The sequence below is a fragment of the Macaca mulatta genome, chromosome 1, assembly GCF_049350105.2.
Source record: "Macaca mulatta isolate MMU2019108-1 chromosome 1, T2T-MMU8v2.0, whole genome shotgun sequence".
In the NCBI taxonomy this organism is placed as follows: domain Eukaryota; kingdom Metazoa; phylum Chordata; class Mammalia; order Primates; family Cercopithecidae; genus Macaca; species Macaca mulatta.
The window spans coordinates 106933776-106948363 of NC_133406.1; the positions used below are offsets into that span (position 1 = coordinate 106933776).

The following is a 14588-nucleotide window of genomic DNA, read 5'->3' on the forward strand; positions in this document are numbered from 1 at the left end:
TTAGGGAGCTTTGGAATGCGGCCCTGCAGGTGAGAGTCAGAGGCCACAGGCACCTATGACAGGTCTGGGAGAGTTAAAACTGGTAATGCGCTCCCACGAGGGAGCCAGGAGTATGGTGCCATGTTGTAGATCCTAGGATCTGTCGGGCCAAGGAATGTTTGTGATGGGTAGCTAAGGGCCACCCATGAGACACAGCCTGCTTGATTGTCCTGGGTGCTATACGATGGGGGCATTTGGACAGGTCTCTGGGGAGGAGGAGATGAGATGTTCGGCCAGATATCCAGGGGCTGAGGAAGGAGTTGCAAAGGACTACCCAGAATAGAGAGGCATTCACCCTGGTCAGGGGTAAGAGAGAGGGAACCAGCCAAAGTTAACCAGCAAAACTGCCCTTAACAGAAAATAGTTCATCTTTGAGGCCCACAGAGTGCAAAGCCACTCAGCGAGGTAAGAAGAGTTTTAACACCTCCCCACCCTCTCCATCCTCTTGGAGTGGGGAAACTTGAGTGGGGGGAGGATAGTTGAGGGGGAGCACTGGTGAGGAGAACAGACTGGGAGAGGCAAGCTGAGCATAGTAGAGAGCAGAGACTGCTCCCTCCCCAGCTGCCGGCCTCTAGCCTGGAAGACCTAAGCCAGGATAACGGAGATTATTTGATAATAAGGTAAGTTTGGAATTTTGCATATTACATGGGACAGGAAGTACTCATTTCTAAACCGAGACCAGTACTCATTTCTGGACTGAGACCTCAGCCAGCGTTCTCATCTGAGGCAGAGAAGACTACCCCACCGAATAAGATTAAAAGAGCAATGAGAGAAAAAAAATTGAAGTTCTATTTGAATCACAATCCATGAGCAAGAATGAAAATTACACTTGGCCAGGCACTGTGGCTCACACCTATAATCGCAGCACTTTGGGTAGCTGAGGTGGGAGGATCCATCCCTTGAGGCCAGGAGACCAGCCCGGGCAACATAGCCACATCCCATCTCTACAAAAAAAAAAAAAAAAAAAAAAATTAAAAAACTCAGCTGGGTATGGTGGTTACCTATAGTCCCAGCTGGCTGGGAGGCTGAGATGGGAAGATCACTTGGGCCCAGGAGGTTGAGGCTGCAGTGAGCCATGATTGCACCACTGCACTCCAGCCTGGGTGACAGAGTAAGCCTGGGTGACAGAGTAAGACTTAAAAAAAAAAGGTAAAGAAATGAAAATTAGACTTGACAATCATGCTCTCAGAAGTGACTTTCTCTGCACTGGACTTGGAGAGCTCAGTGGGGTGGAAATTATTTTCCTCTCCTCAGTAGGCATTATGGACTGTTTACGCCTGCTTATGATGACAGGTTTAATAAATCTGAACAGTTACCTTCTGGCTATCAGCATACTCACTGTAGCGGCCTCGGCTCCCCCTTCAAGAGTAAATACAGTTTTGGCTGCAAGAAGTGCAGTTAACCGACAGGCTCTAGCTGCAGCACCTCTGGGATCTACGCTCTTCCTGGCAGCCCCAGCCCTTGGCTGTGTACTGCAAGGGTCCTGGCACCAGGACATTCTTGCACAGCTAGAGTCCCAGTGCCTGGACATGCCTGCCCACCACGAGCCTTCTCTAACGGGCAGTTGGTGCCAGAGCTCCCTGCTAAGTCAGCTGAGACTGTGAGACATGCATCAACGTCTGAAGCCCTTCTGGCTCCACTCTGCTTACTTCTCCATTTATCTTTTCCAGGCCTTTCCCCACATCAAAACTCTTTTGCTCCATCAGGCGCGGTGGCTCACGCCTATAACCCCAGCACTTTGGGAGGCTGAGGCGGGTGGACCATGAGGTCAGGAGATAGAGACCCTCCTGGCTAACACGGTGAAGCCCCGTCTCTACTAAAAATGCAAATAATTAGCCGGGCGTGGTGCTGGGCGCCTGTAGTCCCAGCTACTTGGGAGGCTGAGGCAGGAGAATGGCCTGAACCCAGGAGGCGGAGCTTGCAGTGAGCTGAGATGGTGCCACTGCACTCTAGCCTGGGCGACAGAGCCAGACTCCGTCTCAAAAAACAAACAAACAAAACAAACAAACAAAAACCTCTTTTGCTCTGAACTCCAGCTTCTGCTTCGCAGAGAATCTAACTGATATTCTCATCCTTTAAGCTTTGAGCATTATACTCATGACCCTGTTTTCTTTTCTTTCCTTGCTTTTATTTTTATTTCTATTTTTTAATTCACAAAAATTTATACCTATTTATGGTGTACAACATGTTGTTTTAAAATATGAATACATTGTGAAATGGCTAAATCGAGCTAATTAACGTAAGTGTTGTCTTACACCACTATCTCTTTTTGTGGTGAGAACACTGAAAATCTACTGTCTTAGCAATTTTTTTTTTTTTTTTTTTGAGACTGAGTCTGGCTCTGTCGCCCAGGCTGGAGTGCAGTGGCCGGATCTCAGCTCACTGCAAGCTCCACCTCCCGGGTTCACGCCATTCTCCTGCCTCAGCCTCCGGAGTAGCTGGGACCACAGGCGCCCGCCACCTCGCCCGGCTAGTTTTTTGTATTTTTTGGTAGAGACGGGGTTTCACCGTGTTAGCCAGGATGGTCTCGATCTCCTGACCTAGTGATCCGCCCGTCTCAGCCTCCCAAAGTGCTGGGATTACAGGCTTGAGCCACCGTGCCCGGCAGCAATTTTTTTTTAGACGGAGTCTCTCTCTGTCACCAGGCTGGAGTGCAGTGGTGCGATCTCGGCTCACTGCACCCTCCGCCTCCCGGGTTCAAGTAATTATCCTGCCTCAGCCTCACCAGTAGCTGGGACTACAGGTGCATGCCACCACACCCAGCTAATTTTGGTATTTTTAGTAGGAGCAAGGTTTCACCATGTTGGTCAGGATGGTCTCGATCTCTTGACCTCGTGATCTGCCTGCTTGGCCTCCCAAAGTGCTGGGATTACAGGTGTGAGCCACCGCACCTGGCCTGTCTTAGCAGTTTTTAAGAATACGATACATTGCTATTAACTATAGTCACCATATGGTATAATAGACCTCTAGAACTTATTCCTCTTATCTGACTGACTTTTGAAATCTTTCGACCAACATTTCTCCAATCCCCGCCCCGCCACAGCTTCTAATGGTAACCACCATTCTACTTTCTACTTGTAGTTCAACTTTTTTATAGATTCCACATGTAAGTGAACGTATGTGGTATTTATCTTTCTGTGTCTGGCTTATTTCACTAAACATAATGTCCTCTAGTTTCATCCATGTTGTTGTAAATGGTAGCATTTCCTTCTTTTTGTTGTTGTTTGGTTTGTTTGGGTTTTGTTTTGCTCCCTCTCAACTCACCACCCCCTACTCAGGTTTCCTCACTCCAGGAGGATGGGGAGGTGTCAAAACTCTTCTTACCTAGCTGAGTGGCTTTGCATTCTGTGGGCCTGGAGGATGGCTAGGATGCACTAAGGGCAGTTTTGCTGGTCAGGTTTCGCTGGTTCCCTCTCTCTTATCCCTGGCTGGGAATGGATGCATCTCTATTCTGGGTGGTCTCTGCTGGAGTACAGTGGCATGATCATAACTCACTGCACCCTCAAACTCCCGGGCTCAACAATCCTCCCACCTCAGCCTCAAAAATAGCAAGGACTACAGGCATGCATCACCATGCCCTGATAATGTTTAAAAAAAATTTTGTAGACATGGGATCTTTCTGTGTTGCCTAGGCTGGTCTAAAATTCCTGGCCTCAAGGGATCTTCCTGCCCTTGCCTCCCAAAGCACTAGGATTATAGGCATGAGCCCCCTTGCCCAGCCTTCTTCTTTGTTTAAGGATGGATAGTATTCCATTGTGTATATATCTACAATTTCTTTACACATTCATCCATTGATAGACAGGTTGATTCCATATGTTGGCTGTAGTGAACAGTGCTGCAATAAGTGTGGAGTGCAGATACCTCATTAACATACTGATTTCATTTACTTTGGATATAAACCCAATAGTGGGATTGCTGGATCTAATTTTATTTGTTAAACAGATGTATTACATAAAAAGTTTTATACTCAGACTGAAATCTGGTTCACCTTTAAGAAAAAATTATAATCCCTCAGGTTTTATACTCATAAATTGAACTTTATGAACTACTCACTTCATTATCTTCTTCACTAAGCAGATTCTACCAATCTTTGAAAAACTGAGGCCTCATCTTAAATATCTCTCCTCGATAGCTTTTCCCCAGCCCTCCTGACTCCAACTTTGCCAAATCTCCTTGTTATAGACTCCTTCAATTATTCATTTGATAAGACTCATCAAACTTGTAGTTACTTGTCCAATGTCAATTGTTAGCATATGAGCTCCACGAAGTCACAATCTAAAATTGTTGGTCACTGTTAATTTCCCAGCACTTAAGACAGTGTATGGACCATAGAAGCTACCCAATAGACATTTAACAGATTTCTGACTTTGCTAACCTAAAATTATGAAATGTTGGCACAAGACCAAAACTGAATACATCTTCCTCTATTGATCCCTTGGTCTTGAGACACCACTCTTACTTCCTCATCACAGCACGGACTCATAAAATTGATTATTAGAAGAAACTTAAAGATTATCCAGCCTGAGATGCCAGAGATGTTGCAGATAATCCAAGCAAGTGATTGTCCTCTTAGCTTGAATACTAGGACAGAAGCTGCTTTCTAAGGCAACCCATTGCATTCAGAACAGCTTTGACTGTCAGGAAGCTGTTTAGTAACCTGATCCTCTGCAGTCTCTTCCTGAATCTGATTTCATGTAGGTTTGATCAACATCGTAGTCTCACAAAATAATTTAAAGTCTTTTCATAATATAAACAACATAGATGAACTCTCTGTCCAAACTACTTGTTTTTTTCTTTTCCTTTTTTTTGTTTTTGAGACAGAGTCTTGCTCTGTCGCCCAGGCTGGAGTGCAGTGGCACAATCTCAGCTCACTGCAACCTCTGCCTCCTGGGTTCAAATGATTCTTTTGCCTCAGCCTCCTGAGTAGCTGGAATACAGGTGCACACCACCATGCCCAGCTAATTTTTGTATTTTTAGTAGAGACGGGGTTTCATCATGTTGGCCAAGCTGGTCTCAAACTCCTGACCTCAGGCGATCTGACTGCCTCAGCCTCCCAAAGTGCTAGGATTACAAATGTGAGCCACTGTGCCCAGCCAAACTGCTTTCTTAAAGAGGATCGAATCAAATGTTTTTCCACTGCTAATAGCCTCTCAGGTGGGAACATAACTAGCTTTAAATAAAAAGGCTTTATCAGTCATCCATTGTAAAGCCATCAATTGAGTGTAGACACATATCTAATATGGGGCCAGCAATAGTGGAAATATTGTGTGGAAATATTGTAGTGGAAATATTCCACTACAAATAATGGAAATATCTAATATGGGGCCAGCAATAGTGGAAATAGAGGAAATGAAAGATGAAATCTGTCTGGGGAGATATAGATGTTTATAAGACCAAATGATCACAGCAACATAGGAACTACCCAGAGAGAGCTAGGGCAGAGTATTCTGGGAGCCAAATAACAGGATAGGGAATGTTCTAAGAGTTCGGGTTATGCAGTGAGTTCAGGGCATGCAGTGTGTGTGGGGACCCGCGGCGTGTAGGAAGTCTTGAAAGACTTCATTTAGGAAGTGGGATTTGGGCTGAGTTTGGTGGATGGCATCATGAGTCAGTGAGTAAACTGTCTTGACAATCAGGATCTGAGAGAGAACTAAGAGAGCCACGATAGGTAGGGAGGGGCTTAGTGAGGACAGAGGAAGTCAGAGGGCTGTAGTCAGGGGAAAAATCATTTCCCTTTTCTCAGGACCATTAGTCAGGCTCTCTGTCTCTAGGAGCCTCCTAATGAGTCTTCTGCACAGTCCTGGGGACTGACCGACTGAGTCACACCTCTGGGGCTGGGGGCTGCTGACATGTGTGCCTTTACTTGGCTGCTCCTTCTCTTGCTGCTCCAGGAGGGTGAGTGAGGCTGCCAGCTCCTGCCCGGGAATGTCCCCTTCCACCTCTGTTCTCCTACCCCTCTGGGTCTGGGCCAGCAAGACCCTTCCTTAGGGGTTGAATGTGTCGGCTCTTCCTTAGTTATAAGGAACAGGGTGTGTGGCTTCAGGGCAGGACCGAGAGACACCTGGGGATATGGAAGAAAGAGCAATCTCAAGACGGCAAAGGAGAAGGTAAAACTTGGAGGGTGAAGGGACAGATGGAAGCAAACTCCTGTTAGGTGCTTAACTCAGGGACAAGGCGAATCTAGAGCCAGAAGCAGCAGCTGGAGAACAGGATTTCGTGTGAGAGTCATAGAAGCTGCCCAGCTGAGATTACGCTACAGCTCCACTGCCAGGTTCAGCAGCCCAGAGACACCAGCTGGGCCGTTTGCTTCTCTTTTCTTCCTGTATATGCAGCCAAAGGAGACTCTGGAGATGGTGTGGATCCCGAGGAAGTGGTTGCGGTCCTTCACGAGTCCATCAGCCTCCCCCTGGAAATACCGCCGAAGGAAGAGGTTGAGAATATCATCTGGTCCTCCCACAAAAGTCTTGCCACTGTGGTGCCAGGGAAAGAGGGACATCCAGCTACCATCATGGTGATCAATCCACACTACCAGGGCCGAGTGAGCTTCCTGGACCCCAGCTATTCCCTGCATATCAGCAATCTGAGCTGGGAGGATTCAGGGCTTTACCAAGCTCAAGTCAACCTGAGAACATCCCAGACCTCTACCATGCAGCAGTACAATCTACATGTCTACCGTGAGTTTAGGCTGGGAACCATAAAGCTGCTTTTTGGGGGGTTCTTCTGAGCTTCTCACACCATGGAGTCTCAGGACTCGGGGTTATAGTTTGAGGCTAGAACTAGAGGCAGACTGTCCTCTATCTAGATACTGGGTTTGAGTGTGCCCAATCCACCTGTTGTATCTGAACCGCAGCAACAGGTGGAGTGACCTGGAGCAAGGAGGCTGTCCGATGCAGTGGCAGGGATCAGGGGCTTCATGTACAGACCCTGTAGAGGGCTTTTCTCTTCCAATGAAATTGTATCCTGGGGATGAACACCACCTACATTCTTGAGCCTTTTATTTCCCTGTGTGATGAGGGCTACTAATGAGTATCTTCTCTCTGCTTGAACCCAAATTTCTTCTTAGTGCCTGTCACACTGCATCTACCTTGAAGCTTGAAGAGACACTGATTAAAATGTAAAGGCCCCTGAGAGGGGTGATAATATTTTATGTGATCAAGGAGACAGAATGGGGTTTGGAGGAAGATAGAGTACAAAAGTAAGAGAGAGAAGACATAAAGGGGAGGTGGAAGATGCCAAAGGCAGCTCTGTCTACCTTGACAGTTGCCTTGGGGACTTTGGAACCACAGGTTTTTACAGTGGTTGGGTTTGTTTGTTGTTGCCTATTTGTTGTTTAGGTGAAGGGGCTGTCAAGGGGTCGCATTAGTACCCCAGGTTTGAGGAGCTTAGGAAAACACACCCAACCCCTGATTGTTTAGAGGGTCTTTGTGTTTCCCCTTCATCTAGGACGGCTGTCAGAGCCCCAAATCACTGTGAACTTTGAGATCTCTGGGGAAGGTGCCTGCAATATGTCCCTGGTGTGCTCTGTGGAGAAGGCAGGCATGGACGTGACCTACAGCTGGCTCTCCTCGGGGGATAGCGCTTATACATCCCATGAAGGCCCTGTCCTCAGCACATCCTGGAGGCCAGAGGACAATGCCCTCTCCTACACCTGCAGAGCCAGCAACCCCGTCAGCAATGTCAGTTCTCACCCCATCCCTGTGGGGTCCTTCTGTGCAGGTACCGGAACCCCTGAGACACCCACTGAGCTCATGAAAGACAGTGCCTAGAGGCACCATCTCCCTCCCCGAGCTCTTCCCAAGAGAGCCCAGCGAACCCAGAGGCTAACCCCCTCCCATGGAGGCTTGACAGCTGGATTGGAGAGGAGACCCTCCCTTTTTCTAGTGCCCCCAACTTCCAAAGGCCTTTTCTTTTCTCTTGCTTGGCTTCAGAATGATTCCTAGATCTCAGTTCCTGAGCTTCTGTGCATAGAATATATTTCCAGACACACTTGCAAGGGGACATCAACTGACTGTGAACTTGAGACCCCTGCATGAAATTTGGGTAGGAGTCTGCCCCCTAACGTTAACCCCAGCCCTACCTCTGATGGGCCCCTTTCCTTCCTTCTTCTATCCCAGATCCTAACTATGCTTCTGAGAAGCCTTCAACAGCCTTCTGCCTCCTGGCCAAGGGATTGCTCGTCCTCTTGCTCTTGGTAATTCTGGCCACGGTGCTCTGGGTCATCCGAGCCCAGAAAAGACGCGAAATGCCAAGGATGAAGAAACTCATGAGAAACAGAATGAAATTGAGGAAGAAGGCAAAGCCTGCCTCCAGCCCTGCCTGACTGCTCCTTGGGAACCCCAGTCCTGAGCTTGGTTTCTTCCCAGCACCCAGAGAATCCTTCCTCAGCTCTCTTCTTTCCAGGGGAAGGAGGTGCTCAGGGGTGGGTATCCAGAGAGCCATACTTCTGAGGGAAGACTGGCTGGCAATAAAGTCAAATTAAGTGACCACAACTCTGCAGGAGCTGTGTTGGGTCCTTCTGTCCTCACTGGGTGGCTCTGGCAAAACCCACTCTGCTGTCTTTCCCCCAACTCCCAGTGCCTTCCCCCAAGTCCACGTGCTTTTTCAGGCCCTCCTTTGGGGAGAGAAGTGGGTCTAAAAGGCCCCTCACAGGGAAGTTTTGGTATGCTGTCACTCACCACCTATCCCATTTTCCACCAACATGCTTGCCATTTATGCATTAAATAAGAAAAGTAAGAGATTTCTTTGAACCTAACTGAACCTGTGACTTGAGAATTTCAGGCATTTTGAATCCTGCATAAAAGTGGCTTTATTCCTGTTAACATTCTTCTGCTCCCTTACCCTACTCTCATCCTGGCAGACACATTTGCTTAACAACTCCATCTATCCCAGATTGGTCTAGAAGCTGTCCTAAACAGGGAGGTAGGAAGGACCTTGTTCAGACCTACCCAGGGTGTGAGTTGAGCCCGCAACCTCTCCATCATTTCCCTGATGCCAGTTGCTCTGGGCCTCTGGCGCCTACCCCATAGGGATGCTGGATTATTAGTGAGATCGTGGAACCTTGACTTCTGCTTGTGATTAGTATTACTGTCCTGCCTGTGTCCCTGCCTATAAATCTCCATGTCTTAGGCCTTCTCTTTGGAGTCTTGTCCTGGGTTAATGCCCACCCCCCACTCCCTGGCAAAGGCCCTTAAGGCCCTTAAGTTTATGTTCTTGCTGTTTCCCTAGACCAATGATCAGCCTCCCAGGCCTAATGTGTCCCTGCCCAAGTCTCCATTATTCCCTCCAAATCAGATCTTGTGGATATTACTTATGCAGCTGCCATGGGGCAGGGGGTTAGGGGGGAGCGGGGACTGGGGAGAGAATTAGAAAACACCCATTTGACAGGAGAGGTGTACTCAGTGGGTGAATTGCAGGAAGTGATGAAGGCTGTGATGTATGGCGGGGAGCCTAGGTGACATTTTGGAGCTCTGAGCTTTGATCTGCCACTTGCCTCTGGCCTGTGACCCTGTGTTCAGCAAACTTCCATTGAGCCACAGCCCCTTTCTCCAAAAAGTGCACACTGGAAGAGAGAAGCAGGCAGAGAGGCAGCTTGGAGCTCCCACAGAGACAGAGTTAGGCAAGTGCCTTGGTGCCACAGAGACAGGGTGGGTTGGGGGCCCTGGGGAGTTTCAGAAGAGGCATCTGAAGGGTGGGGAGAGGACTGCGTGGCAGGAGGCATGCCTGACATTGCTGTGGGTCTCTTCCTCTTTGTTTTTGAGGGGGAGGATGCTGATCTCCAAAGTGTCTTCCAAAAAAGGAACAAGAAGTCTGTGCAGGGGTCAGTGGAATACATTCAACTGGGCAACCAATGAGACCGAGGATACCTTCCTTTTAGGAAAGTAGGACACATGGGCTGGCACAAGACCACCCAGGAGGAGGGCCTTGAGAGCGGCATGGGGCAGGGCCGGAAGCCAAGAGTAGGGGTCTCCCTAGGTATTTGTGCAGGAGATGGAGCCCCTTGGGGCTTGGGAAGGAGGTAGTAAGGTTGGGAAACCAGCCCCAAGAGCTCTTAGTGCTGGTAAACTGGTCCCCTCTACTTTCTGAGGGCCTGAGCCCTTGTCCCTCTGGAAGGCAGTCCCTGCTTGAGGCTGGTTCTCTGGGCATCCCTTAGGCCCTGAGCAGTCTTGCTTCCAAAAAAGGCCGGCAGCCCCCAATCCCTTCGATTCCTTTTATATCTTCCCTAGGAGGCACCGCTGCAGGGCCGGGGACTGACTGGAAAGGCTACCTTGAGTCCATCTTGCACACAAAGGGGCAGCTCATTTCTCATGTTATTGCAGGGTTGAATTAATAGAAAGTAAACAAAAGGATGAATAAACAAAGGAATGAATGTATGACAGGCCCAGGGATTTCCCTGGAAGTTGGCAAAGTTCCTTCTTCTCACAGCCAATCTCTGAGCAGAGAAGGGTTGAGGCCTCAAAAGAGGCCGAGCTTCTGGAAGAGGAAGGATGTGATCTTAAAGAAAGTTGAATATAAACTCAGAGAGGCACAGGCCTCTACCTCTGCAATGTGCCAGGAACTTGGCAAGTGCTGGGGAGGCGGAAGAGACACCACTGCCTTCAAGGAATGTTTTGTGGAGTGTGTATAATAACAAGGTGGGAAAAGGGCTGGGGTGAAGGTGTGGGCATGGTGGGAAGAGTCAGGGAAGGTGTCCTGGAGGGAACAGATCAACAGAAATTTGACCTGTGATCAGCAGTAAGTCTGGGGAAGGGCGAAAAGGGCATTCTAGCCAGACAGAAGCTAAGTGTTAAGACACTGATATGTGAAAGAGCACAGTAGTTCTAAGGCCCGCAAAGCCATGCACACTGCGATAAAGGGATAGGTGAGAAACCAGGCTGGAAAGGTAAGCGGGGCCTTTCTGAAGGGGGTATTCAAAGACAAACAGGACAATATCCACACCCTTGTGGGGCTTAGTGTTTCACTGGGGCAGAAGACAGGCACACAAAAAGTTAAATGACAATACGTGAGAAACCACACTTCTTTACTGATCTGGTAATAAGACTGCTGCTTACAGGCATGTAGTCAACAGAGTCCCTGGAATTGACAATGTTTTCTTTCTTTTTTAACTCAGACATAATTTAATATATACCTGATTAACAACATCCATATTATTGATTACTCAAGATACCCTTTCCATTCTAGAATATGGGATAGTTATGTGATGCTTAATTGGTACAAGCAATGTTAACACATCAAATGTGGTTACTACTAAAAGTCCACGTGTTCCACCTTTCAGGGTCCATTTGATATCAAGTAATTCTCTGCTTATCTAAAGACCATGAGAAACTTGCTGACTGGGAACACCTGTGCTTAACGGTGCCAGGCAGACCTCTTTGAGGTCACACCATACCCTTTGCGCAGGGCTGTGGAGCAGCTCAGGTCCTTTCTTCCCAAGGCCTGCTGAAATATCAGGTATACACCAGGAAGACAGAAGCAATAGGAGAGATAGATACAGATATAGAAATATGAGATGGGATTTATTAGGGGAATTGGCTTACATGATGGCGGAGGCCAAGTCCTAGGACATGCACACTGCAGGCCCTGGGATGGCAAAAGTGTGACTCAGTCCAAGTCCAAAAGCCTCACAGCCAGGGAGGCCGGTGGTATAAACTCACAGTCCCAAGTCTGGAGAGCCTGGAGTTTTGATGTTCAAAAGCAAGAGGAGGAGAATACCCCAGCTCTGAGAGAGAGAGAGAGAGAGAGAGAGAGAGTGAGAGAGAGAGAGAGAGAGGAAGAAGAAAGAAGAAGAACAAGAAGGAGAAGGAGGAGGAGGAGAAGAAGAAGAAGGAGGAGGAGGAGGAGTAGGAGGAGAGAAGAAGAAGGAGGAGGAGGAGGAGGAGGAGAGAAGAAGAAGAAGCAGGAGGAGGAGGAAGAAGAAGGAAGAAGGAGGAGGAGGAAGAAGAAGAAAGAAGGAGAAGGAGAAGGAGAAGAGAAGAGGAGGAGGAGGAAGAAGAAGAGGAGGAGGAGGAAGGAGGAGGAGGAGGAGAAGAAGAAGAAGAAGAAGAAGAAGGAGGAGGAGGAGGAGGAGGAGGAGAAGGAGAAGAAGGAGAAGAAGGAGAAAGAAGAAGAAGAAGAAGAAGAAGAAGAAGAAGAAGAAGAAGAAGAAGAAGAAGAAGAAGAAGAAGAAGAAGCAGCAGCAGCAGCAGCAGCAGCAGAAGCAGCAGCAGCAGCGGCAGCAGCGGCGGCCGCGGTGGCGTCCGCGGCAGCAGAGGAGGAGGGAAAAAGGAAAGAAGAAAGAAGAAAGAAGGAGAAGGAGAAGAAGGAGGAAGAGGAAGAGGAAGAGGAGGAGGAGGAGGAGAGGGAGAGAGATAATATTTTCTGATGTCCTTGTCAGCAATTTGAAAACATGGGGGCTGGCCGGGCACGGTGGCTCACGCCTGTGATCCCAGCACTTTGGGAGCCCGAGGCAGGTGGATCACGAGGTCAGGAGATTGAGACCATCCTGGCTAACAGGGTGAAACCCCGTCTCTACTAAAAACACAAAAAAATGCCAGGCGAGGTGGTGGGTGCCTGTAGTCCCAGCTACTCAGGAGGCTGAGGCAGGAGAATGGCATGAACCCGGGAGGCGGAGCTTGCAGTGAGCCGAGATGTGCCACTGCACTCCAGCCTGGGCAACAGAGCAGACTCCGTCTCAAAAACAAAAAAAAAAAAAAAAAAGAAAAAAAAGAAAAAGAAAATTTGGGGGCTGCCTGATACTTAGGTTGGGTGGAATCCTCGTTGGTTGAATATGCTTTCCGAGAGAGTAATGACTATGAATGAAGGACAACCTAGAGGAGAATCTTTTGTTTTGAACCTTAGGGACTATTTTTTAAATCAGTTTTCACTCCTGGCACAGTGAGGGAACAAGTTATAGGACTACATTCCTTTTCTTACCAAAAAATCTCCAATATATATATAAATCAGAAAAAAAATGGCAATAACAATAAAACTCACAAAATAAGTTTCCAGGAAAGAAAAGGCCATATCATAAACTTTTAAAACTTGAAAACCATTTTAAATGTCATTTAACAAAAAGTTATTTTAAAGTCCAGAGGAGATTAGTTTATCCTCAAGAAACCACTGGAGACAGCAGTTCAGATCAGAGGTGTGGCCAATTCTAACACGGGGGAGGGAGATCCTTCCCAATGATTGGTAAGGATCCAAAGACTAAAAAACACTTGACTCCCCCGGGTGCAGTGGCTCACACCTGTAATCCCAGCACTCTGGGAGGGCCGAGGCGGGTGGATCACGAGGTCAGGTGTTCAATACCAGCCTGGCCAAGATGGTGAAACCCCATCTCTACTAAAAATACAGAAGTTAGCCAGGCAAGGTGGCGGGTGCCTGTAATCACATCTACTTGGGAGGCTGAAGCAGGAGAATCGCTTGAACCCGGGAGGTGGAGGTTGCAGTGAGCTGAGATCGCGCCACTGCACTCCTGAGGTGGGAGTTTTTGAGGCAGAGCGAGACTCTGCCTCAAAAACAAACAAACAAACAAAACCACTTCGCTCTTTGACCATTTCTTCTAGCCTTGCTTCCATGCTGCATTCGTTAACATGTTTCCATTATAGTTTTATCAATAGATCAGTGTATTACATTGAAAAGCATTGTTGAAAAGCTGCTACTTTGGGAGTATTTGTGGGAGGGATGGTGGAAGAGACTGGCCCACTGCTCCTGCCTCTTCCATCTCAGTCACCCAAAAGCACTAAAACCTTTACACCTGGAAGAACTGTCCAGCAGGTAGAGCTTACTAAGGATAGAATGGGTACCACAGTAGTGCTGAGCTTCCTGGACTAGGATGTAATCATATAGGGGCTTGGATGACTACATGGAGAAATGATGTGCCAGGGATTCTGGGGCCAAGCAGTGCTTAGGTCCATCCCGGAGGGTCTCTCATGATGTTACAGCAATGATTCTGTGAGTCTGATGCATGGTGCACCCGGTTTGAGTCTCAGTACTTCAGATTGGGATGAGATCAGCATGTTACTTTCAAGGAAGGCTTCCAAGGGAGCCAACTGAATGGCAAGGACCTGGACAGGCAATGATTGCTTAAACCAACCCTGCATCCCTACAGCATCACCAAGCTGAGGAGGTGGAATCTCTGAGGGGCAAGATATGCAAGATATCTTTGTGTCTGAGGGTGATGTCTCCTAGGGAGTGGGTTTGATGAAGTTTGGGTTGGGTCTCAATCCAGCTCTGCCATATCTTAGATGGGAAAGCCTGGGCCAAGTTACTTCAGCTCCCTGAGCCTCAGTTTTCTCATTAGTCAACGGGAGCTCTACTTACTTCACAGGGTTTCTTGAAGTTTACACAGGAGTTATAAAGCATCTAGTCCAGGATCTGGCACCCTGCAGTGGTCCAGTAAGTGATCTTTTATTTCATTCCTCCCTTTCAATCTCCTGTGTCAGGATATCTGTCGTTTCTCCCCTCTGGGCCTGTTTCTCTGGGTAGTTGGTGCCGGAGCTGCCTCGGGAGCTGACTTGGCAACCCCACGCTCAGAGCAGACTTCCCCAGCTGCACACGGTGGGAGGCGCCTG

The 14588-nt window shown here is 48.2% G+C and overlaps 1 protein-coding gene across 2 annotated transcripts; it reads left to right on the forward strand.

Moving 5' to 3' along the window:
- Window positions 1–5771: 5771 nt before the first annotated feature.
- Window positions 5772–8528, forward strand: SLAMF9 (SLAM family member 9). Of its 2 annotated transcripts, none has more exons than XM_077996717.1 (4): window positions 5772–6146; window positions 6372–6713; window positions 7483–7755; window positions 8154–8528. In XM_077996717.1, the coding sequence occupies exons 1-4, from the start codon at window positions 6035–6037 to the stop codon at window positions 8357–8359; spliced, it is 933 nt and encodes a 310-aa protein (XP_077852843.1). In that variant the 5' UTR covers window positions 5772–6034; the 3' UTR covers window positions 8360–8528.
- Window positions 8529–14588: the final 6060 nt, after the last annotated feature.

What these genes read in the sequence shown, in the direction of transcription:
- SLAMF9 (XM_077996717.1), top strand. Translation starts at nt 6,035, where the DNA reads ATGTGTCGGCTCTTCCTTAGTTATAAGGAACAGGGTGTGTGGCTTCAG. An exon ending in TCAAGACGGCAAAGGAGAAG is followed by an intron (nt 6,147 to 6,371) that starts GTAAAACTTGGA and finishes CTGTATATGCAG; the next exon opens with CCAAAGGAGACTCTGGAGAT. An exon ending in TGTGGGGTCCTTCTGTGCAG is followed by an intron (nt 7,756 to 8,153) that starts GTACCGGAACCC and finishes CTTCTATCCCAG; the next exon opens with ATCCTAACTATGCTTCTGAG.